Source organism: Bombus pyrosoma, linkage group LG13, assembly GCF_014825855.1.
Source record: "Bombus pyrosoma isolate SC7728 linkage group LG13, ASM1482585v1, whole genome shotgun sequence".
Classification (NCBI taxonomy): domain Eukaryota; kingdom Metazoa; phylum Arthropoda; class Insecta; order Hymenoptera; family Apidae; genus Bombus; species Bombus pyrosoma.
Window position 1 is genome coordinate 9,142,922 of NC_057782.1, and position 16,828 is coordinate 9,159,749.

The window sequence follows — 16,828 nt, forward strand, 5'->3', positions numbered from 1 at the left end:
CTTAATAACGACATCCAAAAACCGTTTCACAACCAACTTTCAATTAGACCTTTAAAGAACAGCACGGGAATGCTTTAACTTTCCCGTTGATTATATTCGTTATTCGATTTTACAGGCATGCAATAAAATATAATACGCAGTACGTAAATCAATTTGTTGAAATGTTATTATATAACCTGCATTATTCGCAACACATTCTATGCATATATTTAAATATATACGTACATACATACACACAAACGCGCGCGCGCACGCGCGCACACACACGCACACACACAAACATATGTGTTATATATATAAAATATATATAATTTTATTCACATATCATTAAAACCGTATTTGAATTCTCTTCTCGCGCGACTCGTGCACAACATACCGAGAGGATATCGTTGAAAATAGAATTTGTTCGCTTCCATCGAGTTACATCGTAGAAACCAGGCGATATGCTAAAGATCCAAGGAGGGAGGGAAGTAGAGGATCGAGGGCCAGGGCTCCGAAACTCCGGTAGCCAGGTCTGGATTTGCTGGATAGCAAAGGGGTGGCTCGATAGGGACGAGGCAGGAGAGATGGTGGACGCTTATCAGGGGTGGAGAATTGTCGTGGATGCGGGGGTGGGTTCGGGGTTTGACTCTGCGAGAGCTTGGAGCAATGGCTCGGCCCGAATGTGTGCCTCCGCGTGTCTGTGCCTACCAGCTTGCCTGCCTGCCTGCCTGCCTGCCTGCCTGGTTGCTTGCGTGAGTACGTATGTACATTGTACACGCGTGCGTGCGTGCGTGCATGCGTGCGTGCGTACGTGCGTGAAAAATCGATTGGTTCGTTAGAAGCGGCGAACCATGGCCAGCTATGATTCCTAGGCTTGTAAATGAAATAGTTGTTGTCTAGGCGAGAAACGCTCTTTCGGCTTTGAATAAAATAAAGTCAATTCGAAGGCCGCAGGAGACAATCTTTAATCGATTTGAAATATTTTGCTTTCGATAATCGAGACTCTCCAGAGACAAAACGATCGGCTACGGTTTTCCGTAAATCTTTCTATCTCGTTGCGTACGTAGATGATATAATCGGTGTTCGATTTTCGAGAAACGGCTGATTCGCATCCGTAAGTTCGTTTAACGTAAGCACAAATTGTGCGAACGCTTATGTATCTGTGAGAAATTTAGGCAACAACTTCGTAGAATACGCGTAACAGGGAAAAATATACGAAACGTTTAAAGGCACGAAAGGGAATTAGTAACGCGTAACGATTGAAATTTCTACAACAAATATTAGGTTCTGAAATATTAAAAATTCCGTGGGCAAAAAAGATACGGGAAGATGTAAGTTATTTTTAAGACGACACCCGTTAGAATTAATGTTTCAACGTTGGCGGCGGGGAGATGGTCGCCAAGCCTCCATTAAAAAGTTGTTAAACGCAGCCTGACGGCGCCCCGCGGCAAATTGGAACCCCATCATAAGTCTTCCTTGTATATAATATACATGGCTGTTAGAGCAAGCCATCTACAAGATAGCGATATCAAAGTAATTAAGTATTCGATGAAGATATTTTGATCGACCTTATGGATGAAACTGATATTAAGTAATGTATGTACACGCATAAAACACTTTCGTTCTGATGACATATCCGTTAAAACGCGTAAAAGAAACTCTCGACGATTTAAAAACACGATATCTGATTTATCGTATTGTTATCCTGTAATCTTGAAATCCATTTTTCCAACTTTTCTCCATCTCGTTAAATTTTTTAAACGTTTTTCTTGCACGATCGACTTGAAAAAACACAGCTTACCTTCTATCTTCTAAACTTTGATCGATGTCGGCAATTTGGTTTTCCCATTACCATTTACATCGCACGTAGGTAATAACAAGGTATTAATCGTTTGTTTGTAGGACAATGAAATTTTTTTCGTTAAGCAACAAACTGATTTCGATACGCTCTTGTCTACGCAGCTTTATATTTTCCAGCGGTACTCGTGTACATCCTTTACACACCTTTTCCATTCCACGTACTTTTAAACCATCCTCTCTCTGAAACCCCTACCACTCCGATGCTTTTTACGTTGCTCTTTTCTTTTATTTTGAACCTCTCGTTGCTTCGGCCAAGAGTTTCTAGTCAGCGTTACGTAGAAAACGTTGAACTTGTTCGAGAGCTTTTTTCTCGAAAAAGCAGTCGTAGAGAAGACGAGAGATATGGAAGGAAAATGTCAAACAAATTTACCGCGTCCTCCAGACGCTAAACCGTAAAAAGCATTTCTTGCTTCTTTTATAATACGCTACCGTTCGAAACGTAATGATATAAACGCAAATGAAACGTAAAATATCGATGGATTACACGAAACGCGATATGTTAACTCGAATTTTCTCAAAAATATTATTTCATCGGGCAAGTTGGAGACTGGTAACTTCCGAGCATCAATTTTCTCGCTCGAACGTTCACCGGGGTAGCTTTGTATAATATTATAATCGTATCATACCGTAAAAGTTCGCTAATTGGAAACTGTTAAACGTATAATGGGAAACTTCGACGTTCTTTTCGGTTGTTTCATTCATAATTCTTGCAATTCTCGTATCGACGGAATTTCTCAATATTTTTGCGTCTTCGAACTTTACAACGCCAAGCCACAAGAAGATTAACACGTTTTACCCTAGGGTTACTTATCCCTTCACTGGGTGATTATAAACGTCGTTCGGCTGAACTTTCCCGAAGATCGGTGGTTATCCCTCGAAAGATTATTTTGAGACCCGGTGGTTTGTCGTTCGTATACAACAACCAGAGGTCTGCGTTCGTGAGGATAAAAAATACGGAAGGAGCGCAGAAACCGCGGCGAGTCGAAAAACCGCGATGCGGCATTACCAATTCCTTTCGCTCAACACGCATCCCTCTTTTTACGTACGCACGCGGGGTGGATGGGGTCAGCTTTCAGGATAACGTGGTTAAGAAAATGTTTTTAAAATAATTTTGCACTTAGCTCGATGCAACAAGCTGGACGAAGAAGTGGCCCGTGAATCGAGTCGAAGAAGAACGAAAAGAGAAAAAGGAAGAGAACGGGGCTTTATAGAATATATTGCGCCCTTTCCCCGCCTTTCACCTCTTACGTGCATTTAATGACGAGAAAAATGGAACGCTGAGTGAACTTGCGATATGAAAATAAATCGTACGTTTACAAACAAAATTAACACGGCAGAACCTCTTCAGTATTTGAATTTTAATATCGGATCGACGAGAAAGTAATGTCGGATTTGTACATATAAAAAATAGATTAATTTACGCTGCTATTTAATCGATCGTTCCTCCTGATTATCCCACTATTCTGTGGGAAACTTCTCCGTGGCATCTTCCACGGCGAAACTGATTTTAATTAGAAAAAGTAAATTAATCTGTTTATATTCTTTCGCTTTAAATAATTTTACAACGACCGAAAATGGTGACAGAGTCTGATGACACCACTCTACCGAACTGACAGGACGAGGAAGAAATTCTCGTAGCTGTCTCGATTAACATTGAATTTTAAGCTTAGAGGAAGGTCAAGCGTTTTATAAATACAGAACATCGTCCTTAGAAAATGATTTTCTCGTAAACCGTAACATACGATCCATTTGAAGTTGGTTTTCTTGGTACGATCAAAAACCGACATTACTTTGCCACCAACTCGATTATTGTCTCGCCGAAATCGCTTAATTTGTCTCGCGTATTGTTCGTATGATAGTACGTTGGGCAATTATTTACGGGAACCTGGTTGAAAAGCAGGGTGCATTGGCCCTACCTGTTGACCCGGGCGTCGGAACTTTGCTCGGCCGCCACAAGCAAATCCTACAACTCTGCGTGTTTTTTTTTTTCCCGAACAGAAATCCAGGTCACGCGCTTTTCATACAAGTATTTCGCCAGTTAACAGCAGTATTTTTTTTTTCATTTCGCGGCAGCCGCTCGATTGAGGTGTGTCGCATTCTGACGCATGAAAATGGCCCAAAGGGATGCGCCAGCCATGATCGATGCTCCATCCGATCGGAGACTACCGAAACTGCCCGTCAAATAATATATTCATAGCTTCCGGATGGTTGAACGCGACTCTCGAAATCCTCTGCCCCCCTTCCGCATCGCCGCCCGCACCCCATGCCGCCGCCACCCTCTGCAACCACCCTCTATTCCGCGTATCACCCAACGCTGCATCCGCACGCAAATCGACTGTCGAATAATTATCGAAAATACACGGCTGAACAGCTTACCTCTCTCTCTTCCTCTGTGGCGGGAAGAGGAGAATCTCTCTTTCTCTCTTTCTCTCTCTCGTACTCTTCTCCTTTTTCTTTCTTTGTCTCTTCTTCCGCCTTCCGTTGTGTTCTCGGTGAACTGAAAGATGAAATAGATTAAAACGAGTATTTGACTGCGGACGAGAAAAGTAACAGGACGGATACGTTCTATAATAAAATAGATAATTTATAGAGAGAAAGGAAAGATATATTTTTAGAATGTAGAAAAGTTGTGAGACTTTTCTAACGCAATTTGGTTGATTTAAGTACATGTACTCGTTCTCATAAATATTAGAACAGAGGTTCGTAAGTATCAGACGTCAAATCAGGACTATTTCAAACGACGCTCGAAATTTGATATTTCAAGAAAGAGGACTTCTTTAAATTAGATAATTAATAGCTTTTTATCGTTTTATTTCGTAATTGTAATTAACTAATGACATAATGTATAAAATTAAAAATGATGTTGCAAATCGAATCTTAATGGATCGAAAATGGGCAAAACTGAAATGAAAAGTAATGATACGTTAAATTTGTCACGAAATTACTTTCAAACGACCTGAATAAAATAGTACGGTAAGTACTTTCCCATTAATCGTAGCTTTATAATTAAAGTCAGCTGGACGAATTACAAGGAAATTATAGTATATCCATTTTCAAAGCGTTTTATATATTTTAAACTGATGCAATTATTACAAACAAAATGTTATTCTCTAGAGGAAATTTCAGATAACGAGCAGTTTGAATTTAAATAAAGTGTTGATGCGTAACAAAGCAAAAAATGGAAATTCATTAGAAGTTGAAGTACAACTTAATATTTATGTAGTCAATGGGAGTAGATACCTTCTGAACGACTTTTTAAATCTTTAATTAACTTCGTCCTGACATTTAATTAAGCTTTAAATAGTATTACGTTTAAACTAGCAAGCACGTTCCAAGCGGCTTTCAAATCATTCGCGGAAGTAATCTGGAAAGTTATGAAGAAACATGGAAACTTAATCCCTAAGTTTCCACCGAATATTTCTAGCACGTGAATTCTAAAAAAAAAAACGTATTAAATACTTAAAGATATTCTATCGAAGAAATTTGGAATTACGTTTACATCGTGTTTTGAAAATACGCTAAATTATGTTTTGACGACAACGATCAAATCAGTTTAGTCTTGATTAAACTAGTTTTGATCGTTAAATAATTACATTTTATCGTTATATAACAAAAGTAAAATTAGTATAAACTACTAGTACACATTTTATACTAAAATTTATCTTAAACGTGTTGCCTTAAATAATCTAATTGCGCAAAATGTGATAACGAAAATAGAAAATAAAATATTGACAAATAGATACTCCTTTACGTAATGTTTTGCAAGTTGTAGAGGAAACAGAGGCTCGTCACACAGACGGAACGCATTCCCTAGGCGGTATACCGTTCATCTAGATATCACGATAGGAGGTCCTGTTCGTTGTAATCGAGTAGAAAACTCAATCGCGATCTGACTTTCGCATCAGTTGATTCACTCGTTGTTATTGATTCGATTTTGAATAGGTGGTTACGGATAAAGAGAAAAGATTTGGTTTTTCGGTGTACCACGAGCAAACGGTCCTACGACAGATTGTCGGTCCTCGTTTTAAAGAACTGTTCTTCCGTAGCGATATTCTCGTAGCGTTTTTGTAACAAGAACGTTGTAATTATTCGTACGCGCTTAGACGGGACTTGAAACGTACAAGCCGAACGAGAAGATACACGCAGTTGCTGTTCTCTGCAAATTAATCGAAGGACTCTTCGTGTGACCCTGCTTTTCTGGGGCACGTGCCCATGGGTATCGGTATTTCGGGGTACGTTAATACCTCACTATCCAGACGGATAGAGAGAGAACAGAGCGAAACATCCACTCCTGTACATTGTTTGCGGCTTGGAATCAATAAAAGCATAGCTTTAGGCGACGGTGGTCACCATGGCAACCAGAGACCCATCCGTGTACCTTGCTTCTCTCTCCCTCGTCTTCTCTCTTCACACACATACAAACATACATACACTCACACTCGTACACGCACCCTTTCCTCTTCATTCCTCTCGCAATTTCTCTCTCGTTCTCTTTCCTTGCCTCTCTTCGTACATGTATACCATACCTATTCTCCTTCGTTCTCTGTTCCTAACTCGTGAACGTCTCTTTCCTTTCTCCTTTTTTCCTCCCGACTCTCTCTATTTCATTCCCTTTTTGCCATTTTCTTTTTTCATCTTTTTAACTTTGATCCTTGCACACGTAACGTCTAATTCTCTGTTTTCCTCTCTATTCCCTGTTTTCGCATACTTTTCTCTCCCTGTGTTTTCCCCTCCCTCCATTTTCCTTTGCTCGTTCACCCTCCGCCCGCTCTTCCACCTTTCCTTTGAACACGTTAGCCATATTTTCGCTTTTCCACCCTCTCCACTGTATTCCACCGATTCTCTATTCCGTTCATCTTCTCATTTTTCTCCCTTTTTTCGCTCACCTTTTCTGCCTCTATTTTGTCCGCGTCGGCGCAAACCGAACGCACGGTCCTTTATTTTCTGAACTGTCGTTCATCTACACATGTACATATATATATATTATACACACGTGTCTATATTATAGCTCGTTTTTGATTCTCCTGTTTTTAATTGTCTCTTTGCACTTGCAATTCGTTAAAGCATGTTTCTATGTATCGATCCTATGGGCATTTACTTTTAATTATCTTTAGAACTGACTTCGCGGTCACCTTTTTATCGCTGCACCTGAACATAAATTTTCAAATATATGTACAATGGATCGCGAAAGTATCTGAACAGTCAATTATTCGCTACAATTGACAAACCATAATATCTCAAGGTTTGCTTGACAATAGTTTGACTGATATTTTATCATTAGGAATTTAATGGAATAATCGGTTAGTTAAAAAAAAAAAAAAAGAATAAGAGATGTCTATACCTTCATTTTCAGCCAATTTTTTATCTTGATGGATTTCGCCGCATCTCACAATTTTAGGAAAAAATGAGCCATCATAGAAAACCAAAGTATAATGTAATTTATACGGCAAAAGTGCATCTAACACAATGTAAAATATATCGACAATGAACAGTTTGAAAATATTTTTCAAAATGTATTTTGTTTTTAATACCGACTATGTGATAACGAATATCGGCTTAAATCAACTGAGAGCTTCATTTTTTCAACTCGAGAGTGAAAATAATAATTATTTTCTTCTAACAAAAGAAAAATAATTAATGTATATTAAATATATTAATTGAATACAAAAATTTGAATTATAAATCTAAATTAGAAGAGCTTTTAAATTTTAAGTATCATATATTATATATGTAATACAACATACTTATGTATACTGCATACATATATATATTTTTACTTAAATATATAAAGTATACGATAAAAGAGCAATAAATTACGTGATCTACAATCAAAATATTAAAATACATAAAAAAACAAGAGTCAAAAAATTTTATAGACAATAATTTGTGCAATAAAGTGATGAAATAGGACAAACTATTCCATTCCAGTTTAACATATTTTCTTAAAATTTAATAAGTTCTTAAAGAGTTGATCCACTGAGGACCGAGTAATGATAGAACGCGTAAATTTGTATGACTTCGAAACAACCATAGTGCGATAGAAACTTTAATTCGAACTTCATAAAATAAAAGAAGAGTAGAATGAACTTAACTTATAACCCGCTTTATCGTAGTCGCGCATATTCCAACGATACCATTTGAGGGTTAGGACTGTTCACACGTAGAGTTAATGACTCTTCAATTTTTAATATGCATTGGATTCTTGTTTCCGTAAGACATTTTCTATAAAGTTCAAAAGTAAAATAACCCGCTCTAAGGAAACACGGTAGCGAGCAACTCTTCGAATACGCAAACTCCATAAAGAACGTCGATAAATGTCACGCGCTTTACGGAAGTGACAACCCAGTTGAAAACATTGTCGAAAAGATCGACCGAGAAAAATCGAACGAAAGTTCGACCTATATTCGTAGGCCAATAACTGATAGATAATCCACGGTAAATCCAGGTAAAAAGCACGTTCTACTTATTAATTTAATTACGCGTATTAAATTCATACGATTCAGGTTGAAGAGGATATTCATTTGGTCTCGTCTCATATTAAGGTTAGGTTAGAATAACCTGATCCGACCTAAAATAGGGGTTGACTTCTGCTTCTTCGATTCGAGATTACGTTTCGATAGTCACGGATGCTGAATCTTGAAAGCTAGAGGGCGGGTTTTTAAAAATATACATCATCGCTCGAAATTATCCGAACATTTGCTCGTCTTTAAAACAAGATGTTAAGATTTAATTACATATATGAATGACAAGTAAAAATTATGTACTGACAAGTAATTACTACGTTTTGTATTATTATTCTACTATTATGATGTAACAAAATCGTACGAAAATTATATTAGTATGTAAACATAAATTTTAGAGCGTGTTTTAAAAATAATATGCGTTAATGACATCATTTTTCTTTACTTTTCAGCTTATGGACTTGATTAGTATGACTTCTGAGCGGCTCATTTAATATTTGAACAATGCAATAGAATTTTCCAATAGTGCATATGTTACTTGTATCGAAGTACATTGTATAGCGACATAATATATTTGAATATTTGAGGTTCTTGATCTGAACGATATTCTGCGGAAAAAATCTGGAGCGGTCACAGGTCCCCTGTAAGGCGACACAGGTACATATGGGCTCTTTCAGTGAATGGACCAAATGATATAAATTATTTATAGATTTCGACACCAAAGCGCGGGGAGGGAATCGAGGGTGTACTGTTCCAACTGGGGTGTATACCCCGGGGGGGTCCACTTGCATCAAAAGCCCCTTGAGGCCCCCTCAACATATGCATTTTCACTCGACCACCGTAAGCCTATATAAAATTGATTCCTAAGTACCCTGGATTTCCTGTCAATCTCGCGTGTCTTTTAACACCTATCTTCGTTTGTTCTCTACACAAATCTTCGAGTGTTCAGTTTGAGTGCAAACATGACTGAAAACGACACTTTCGTTTGCTCTTTCTTTCCTGTTGACGCTCTTTGCAAATGACTATAATACCGGTACGATGATATCGCCTGTATTTTTAGATGTTTCAAAAATTTCAATTAATTTCATTCGCTTCAAAACTTTTCGTAATAAACCTTCATATAAAATCTGATTATATTAACACATATAAGTATTATAAACGACCATTTTGATAAATTCAGCCCTTAAAGAAACAATAAATTTAATATAACAGAGAGATATTATTTTAGCCGCATTAAATTTTATTTGTCGGAGACGAAACTAGAAGAAGAAAGGCGGAATGCATAGACTTTTAGTGTACACGTCTCATAGGGGTTTAACTGATCGCAAAGTTCCTGACGAATGATGTGTAGCAAATTTGAAGACGGGCCCAGAGCATCGTACGCTGTACCCCCCGGGGTCCAATCTAAATCAATGGGCTTGTGGGTAATCGCATAATAATTACTAGAACCCCCTCTACCGCCCATCTGTCGCTAGCCAAGGGGTGTTCAACCCCTACAAGTGGCAGTGTGCAATGTCACGGCAACACAGACGATCAGAGTGTCTCAGCAGGTCCTATTGTTGTTGACCATTGTAAAAAATATCACGCAGTGTCACATATTTCCTCGGTTTTCGCGCGTTGTTTAAAATTTTTGTCGAATACATAACATATATATACCAACAATTTAAGTAAATAGTGCATTGTACATAATTGTAATTGTAATCTGTTTGATAAAGTATAACATACTGATAATAATCCTCTCGCGAGGATCTCGATCGCCTTAATAAAAAAAATATGTATAATGATTACGAAAAACTCTTTATTAAACTGTTACAGGCAAACAAATGATACCTACAATTTTGATCGGTTTATTCGTCGGGTTTTGTGATGGTTTACGTGGACCTCATCATCCACGAAGTCCTGTCTCTCATCATCATTACGTCCCCCAGAAAGATGTTAAAATAACGCAAGATGCACAACTACTACAGGATGCTACGTTAGTTAACACTTAACTCATTTACTTGGGTATCATAATTTTATTTAAGTATGTGTTCGTTGTTTCACTTTGTTATTGTTTTATCTTTACTCTAGTTTTAAACTTCTAACAATTTTGCATCTTTAGAATTTAATATTGCAATAATCAACAAACATTATTTTTATCGTCAATTATTTTGCGCATTTTCAGTATTATTTACCTTATCCATATTTGTATAATTTTTATATAGTCCTTACCACTGCGAAAGCTCGAAATATAAGCATAAAATTTCAGCCACTTAAAAGAAGACATAGGATCAATGGCGGATCAATTGGACTTTTCGAACATGACTGAACAAGAAATCGAATTCCATTACTTCAAGTACGTCTGTAATACTAATAATATACTATATTTTCAATGCTACAGTAAATAATTTGCACATCTTAGTAATATCGTTATCAGTCATTATTGTGAAGAATTTCTTAAAAGAAATATGCTCGGTTATCTCTTGTAAATTAAATATTTTTATTGACTAGCAAATTTATTCGTATTTTCTTTCTTTTTTTAAGTATCAAAAGCTATTTTTATATCTAAATTTTCATTCAGAGTTCATGATATTGACAATAATGCTAAATTGGATGGATTAGAAATTCTCTATGCGATTCAACATACATTTCACGAGAACAGACTCGCCAATGCTGAACGTGAAAGTTCGAGTGAAAATACCAGAACTATGGATTACGAAGATGATTTGCCTTGGATCGTAGGTACGTATATCCACAATTATGTATTCGAATTAGAACAAATTTCGTAATAGAAATATAGAAATTAAGATATGAAATACTGAAAACATAATAATTATTTCTGTTATAAAGAACTTGTAGACAGAGTACTGAGGGAAGATGACTTAGATCATGATGGATACCTTGGATATATTGAGTATGTACTTGGAAGACAAAGAGATCACATTGCTCAAGCAAAACGGAATAACAAATTGGAGAATTAAAAGCGCATCTAGTACAACGCCTTTGGCCGATGAAATAACTAATAGAATCCTGTATAACGTATAAATTTATGTCAAAAACATACGAGAAACAAGATCTTTTGTTTCTTTCTAATTAATTGATTTGTAACAATTGTCTTCAACTGAAATGTACAAAAACTATAATTTTTAATACAATCCATTTTAATCTGCAAAACAGTATATTATTTATTTCAGGTAATTAAAAAATCATCCTGCATACTACAATAATAAATAATCAAATTTTTTCCATACGTACCATGCAATGACTCATCAAATATTGTTATCCTTTTAATTAAGAAATACTTAATACATTAATTCTATTTTCGTTAAAAATAGTTATGATTACTTTAATTATTATGTTATATGATTGTAATATTGTATAAATACACAAATATTTAAAAAATTGTAGTATAAACATACCTTTTTTATACACATATATCAAAATTAAGATAGCACTAATACTTTTATGAACCTTTGAGCTTTAGTTTTTATTACATTATTATATTATATTTATTTTTTTATTGATTTTTATACATATTATTTAAAATATGTGATTATTCCAAAATACATAATGGATTTTCTGTTACAAGAAGACATTTTTCCCAAAGATCTTTAACTATCTGTATCTGTTAAATAAAAATAATTTAAGATATTAAATTATTTATTGAATAGAAATAATAGAAAACATTCTATGTACAGTTGAGCCTTCCAAATTTGAACATAATTGTCTCTACTAGTTAAAATGCGAGATTCTACTGTATTATGATGCTACTTTGAAATAATTTATGTAGTTTTTTGTTTACCTTATTATCTTCACTATCAATTGGCAAATCTTCTACGCGTATAAAGTCAGGATATCGCAATATCATATCTCGAATAGCAGGTACAAATTCTTCACCAACTTCTAAAAATTGTGGTTCATACTCGTGATATTCTTTAGAATTTTCACTCGAATAATATATCCTAAATGTCTCATCCTCTTTAATTAACCTAATAATAAGAAATAAAACTTTTGAATAGTAGTTTTGTTTGTATAAATTTTCAAAATTTGACGTCATAATTGTATGATTTTTAAATAACAAATTGTGCAATATCAACCAACATTTTCAAATATTAAACTTACAAACAATTAACGACTTATAATTCTAAAAAGTTGGGGAATAACTCAAATTACCTTATACAATGAGATCTCAGTAATCGAATTCTAGTATCAGGTTCTATCTCTACCCTGTTTTCAACAATTCCATTTTCAATCATCTTTTCACCATCTTGAACAGCAGAGCATTCCTGTTCACTTTCAGAAATAACAGGTGGTAAACAGTCATGAATATGATTTTTTGCCATTAAATCTGCAGCTTTATCTATGTCAATATATTCTATTAATTTATTAAATAAATGTTTTATTCTTTCCTTGAATTCATCCTTGGCACTGTTCTGAATATCAGAATATGCAAATCCACATTGTCTTAGGTAATCAATAGGTAAACCCTTTCGAAATTCACTATCTGCTTCTATAGCAGTTGTTAATGCATTTGGAAGTAACTTCTCCAAAAAGTCACCCCAACTGTTTTTTTGATAAACACTTAGTGTAATATGGAGACTATGTGTATTGTCAATAGTTTCACCTTGATGAATCGTTCCTCGTGGAAAATACAACAAATCTCCTGCATTTACAACTGTATCTAATATAGGTTCACCAATCTCAGATTGTGAGAAATTCTTCGAAGAATACCTTGGCAAGTATTCATTTTCATTCCGTGGTTTGTACAATCTCCATCTTTTTTTACCTTCAATTTGTAATATAAAGGCTTCAATATCATCATAATGTGGAGCAAAACCTTGGCTATTAGGAGGTGTTAAATAGGAATTTGCACCAACAAAGCAGCCAAAAAATTCTTGTAGCGTGGCTGAAAATAATAAATATCTTTCATTATAGAACTAAGAAGTTATGTTTCTCCATATTTTTATATAAAAAAATTTTTGTGTTATAAATATTCTCTTCATAAAAAATACCATTTAAGGAATGTAACTTTGGTATGTATGTTTGTGGATTTAACATTCTAACAGAACATCCATTCATATAATAGTCCCAAACAACGCTTGGAATTGCACGGCCAACAGGATTATGCGTTTCTCTTATACCATTTTCATACGAGGTAATATCAATATTTTTCGTAAATAAAATATAAGATTCCCTTAATATTTTATCCAACATTGGAGTAGACATAAGTAATTTATAATACTTATGAAAATTTCTCTTTACATGGACAGGTGTTTTTTCCCAATTATTTCTGGAAAGAGAAATGGTATATCACTCATTAATTTACTAATTATTATTAATTATAAGTACATATAATTTGTAACTACTTTAAACTTACTCAAAAAAATCTTCTACTTTCATAGGATGTATTAACCATTCAAACATCGAGCGACTTGTCATTAGTGGATTCTCATGGTTTTCTTCAGTTATGTTACAATTGGCATAAGCAGTCTCTCGAGTATTCTTTTTTATTAATCTTTTGCTTTTCACTTGTTTCTGTTGCTTCTGTTTAATCTGTTTCATTTTTGCAACACCGCTATTTACCATTAAAACAGAATTTCTTAATTTTTTTTTTGATTCAACTTTCTTTGAACTAGGAATTATAGCCATCTTTTTATCTCCTTTATGTATTGGTTTTTGAATTGATTTATTTTTCTTAGAAGACACAGAAGAATTAGTCTTTTTAGATATTAGATTATTATTTCCATTTACATTTTGAATTTTATCTATTGTTCTTGGAACCTTGTTTATCTCTTGAACACTTTTCTGCACAGGTGCTTGTTTTGCCTTTCTTGGTATTTTCAAATGCGCATCATTCTTTAAACCCGCTCGTTTTTCTGGAGGACTATGTTTTTTCTTTAATCTCTTTGAATGTGATGATAATTCTGCATTTTTACGTTTCATAGCATACATTGCGAATGCAGATGTTGGTTCCTGACATTTAAGCATCTATAATTATTAAATGATATTATGTAAATAGTACATAAAATTTTAATCAGCCTGTTTTAAGAAGCAAATTTCCCTAATGTTAGCTTACGTTAATAGATTAGTTAATAGATTAACTCAGTATGAAACTGTTATTACACGTCTAAATACAACAATGAAGACATATAAATATAATGATAAATCACTATAGTATATATCTAACTTGCGTATTATAATCAACAAAGTAATTTATACTACAATAATAATTTATAAACTATAAATAAACAGTGTAACCGGCGAATTATAGGTTATATTGTAATGTTTTATCAATATGATAATACAATATTATTTTTAACATTACCGTGAAATGTATACATCTACATGAACTTTATGATTATAATCCGATCAAATTTAGCAGCTAGCTAATATTATTGTCGTCATAAAAACTCTCAAATCGAATTTATCACTGTCACAAGGTCGCAAGTTACTACTTACAACCACGGTCCTACCACAACACGTGGTTATGAATGTACGTCATACCAGATTCATAGTAGTTTTAAACATTCAATTGAAAGCGGCATTCAATTCATAATATTTCTTATAAGGAAATGGATTCCCCATGAATCGAAAAATACAATCAGCATCATTTTCGATTTTGATTTGATTAACAAAGATTTTAGATATTTTCAGAGAAGAATTTTTTAGACGCTTTTTCAGATGGGACATAACAATTAGATCTCTTTTGTCGAAGAACTTTATTGTTGTAGTTTCTTTGTCTTCTTTTTGTATTTTATTTATTACATAACGTTTTCTTATCTGACAAATTTTACTTTTACATCCAGTGTTCGTAGTTAATAATTAATAATAAAAATAGAATAACGCAAAAGTATGATCATTACTTTATACTAAATACTTTTACTTGTTTATTCACATATACATGATTTTAGAATCATAGGCTTTTTGTTTTTATTTATAAATTGTTTATATATATATATATATATTATATCTAGTAATTGAAATGTAAAGCAATGAAATGAGGTAAAATTGTATGTTTTACATAAACGATATATGTATATCCATAAGAAGAAAAGAAATATACTATACATGTACTGGAAATTGAATAATCATTTTGATCAATGCACAATATTTCATTCGTAATATCGTACAACGATAATTAATAAATCAATGCACAAGCTAAATATCAATATATTAAGAATGAAATTTAATCGTTAATGACACACACAATGCACATTATTTCTATTGAAAATTAATTGTTAAACACTTATAAATATATTTTATACTATACGTATGTATATAGATGTGTGTATAGATATAGATGTCGGCGTATCTGTATCTTACGATTAATAAATAACATTTTTCCCGGCATTTTGATAAAACTTTTTAACAGATATAGTTAAGTACATACTTTCAGTGTGCAACCGATAGTAAACTAGCAACACGCCTCTTAACAAATATCTATTCACCTAAATATAAGCGCCTTATTGTTATCAGTCGCATTTCGACATGTTTTCACGATGAACTTTTCGTATCCCAAGCGCATTATCCTTAAGGTGACCATCCCCCATCGCAGAGTATGTACAATTTGTGACCTTTCTATCGTAATTTTGATTTTATTTACAACCCTTTTTTCAACCCTTACTCTTTGTAATCATGAACGACCACGAAGATATTTATTTTTCATTTCTCCGAAAACTCCAAAATTCCGATTTTGTAAATCTAAATACGAAGCACAACAAGTTGATCGAAAGCAATAAAATGACCGAGAAATGAAATAGATGTAACCATTTTCATTTTCTATTCTACTGTAAAATGACAAAAAAGAAAAAAGACATAAGAAAGTTCAAGTGCAAAAAATTAATTTCAAATTGTTTTATTAGTGCTAGAATCCATGTCATAATACAGCTATTTCATATTACACGTATCCGAAACCCTCTACAATTCTCTATAACCTTCGTACATTTCGTGTGACTCGTGTTTCTGACAAAATAGATCCGAACAATGATTCCTAAAATTGTCTAGCGAGTCTAAAAGTACAGCATGATAAAAATATATAGAGTGTACATATATGCACGAACGTAAAATCGTAAAACCACAAATGCTTCGTCGTTGAGTCGTCATCTTTAAAAAATTATACGACAATAGGAATGTCCGAAATGACCTTGAGGAGTTTCTATTCTTTAAACTTCTCTGTTTTACTTAGAAGTATGTATCTCCGAAAACTTACCAGACGGAGAACTATCTTTCAACGATGATCATAATATTATACATTAAGGAATTTATTATACACACATACATGTACTTGGGGATTCACGAGCCAACGTTTTGAAATTTTTGCACAAAGTCATTTCTGAACGCTTCCGTATATACTCCGCTTATAGAAAACTTTAAAGACTTAAAACTACAAAAAGAAGCATTCGTGAAAGATTACATCAATTTTTCTAGCTCCACTGCCGTGAAGCGAAACTGCGCACACTTTTAAAATCTAATTGAATATTTTTAAAACCTTCTACATACCGTCTTATTCTTAATTATAGTAATACCCATAATATGAACATTTATTC

General features: G+C 34.1%; 2 protein-coding genes across 9 annotated transcripts; one reads left to right on the top strand and one right to left on the bottom strand.

Moving 5' to 3' along the window:
- Window positions 1-8,129: 8,129 nt before the first annotated feature.
- On the top strand, window positions 8,130-11,456 carry LOC122574470 (multiple coagulation factor deficiency protein 2 homolog). 8 transcript variants are annotated; one of them, XM_043742121.1, is made up of 8 exons: window positions 8,130-8,287; window positions 8,756-8,960; window positions 9,013-9,143; window positions 9,532-9,723; window positions 10,119-10,278; window positions 10,552-10,638; window positions 10,864-11,024; window positions 11,133-11,456. In XM_043742121.1, the coding sequence occupies exons 5-8, from the start codon at window positions 10,127-10,129 to the stop codon at window positions 11,261-11,263; spliced, it is 531 nt and encodes a 176-aa protein (XP_043598056.1). In that variant the 5' UTR covers window positions 8,130-8,287; window positions 8,756-8,960; window positions 9,013-9,143; window positions 9,532-9,723; window positions 10,119-10,126; the 3' UTR covers window positions 11,264-11,456. The 8 variants fall into 8 exon arrangements, with proteins under 8 accessions (XP_043598056.1, XP_043598052.1, XP_043598053.1 ...); XM_043742117.1 differs by lacking the exon at window positions 9,532-9,723; XM_043742118.1 differs by lacking the exon at window positions 9,532-9,723 and having other exon boundaries at window positions 8,756-8,946.
- Window positions 11,457-11,748: 292 nt separating this feature from the next.
- On the bottom strand, window positions 11,749-15,299 carry LOC122574469 (ribosomal oxygenase 1). The gene is made up of 6 exons (XM_043742115.1): window positions 14,608-15,299; window positions 13,660-14,270; window positions 13,295-13,572; window positions 12,456-13,188; window positions 12,085-12,271; window positions 11,749-11,907 (listed from the first exon to the last, which is right to left on the bottom strand). Exons 2-6 carry the CDS (start codon window positions 14,268-14,270, stop codon window positions 11,836-11,838), a joined length of 1,881 nt encoding a protein of 626 aa, XP_043598050.1. The 5' UTR covers window positions 14,608-15,299; the 3' UTR covers window positions 11,749-11,835.
- Window positions 15,300-16,828: the final 1,529 nt, after the last annotated feature.

Coding starts and splice junctions, on each gene's coding strand:
- LOC122574470 (XM_043742121.1), top strand. CDS start 10,127: ATGATACCTACAATTTTGATCGGTTTATTCGTCGGGTTTTGTGATGGT. Junction 10,639..10,863: donor ATCGAATTCCATTACTTCAA/GTACGTCTGTAA, acceptor ATTTTCATTCAG/AGTTCATGATATTGACAATA. Junction 11,025..11,132: donor TGATTTGCCTTGGATCGTAG/GTACGTATATCC, acceptor TCTGTTATAAAG/AACTTGTAGACAGAGTACTG.
- LOC122574469 (XM_043742115.1), bottom strand. CDS start 14,270: ATGCTTAAATGTCAGGAACCAACATCTGCATTCGCAATGTATGCTATG. Junction 12,272..12,455: donor CTGAGATCTCATTGTATAAG/GTAATTTGAGTT, acceptor TCTTATTATTAG/GTTAATTAAAGAGGATGAGA. Junction 11,908..12,084: donor TTGATAGTGAAGATAATAAG/GTAAACAAAAAA, acceptor TTTATTTAACAG/ATACAGATAGTTAAAGATCT.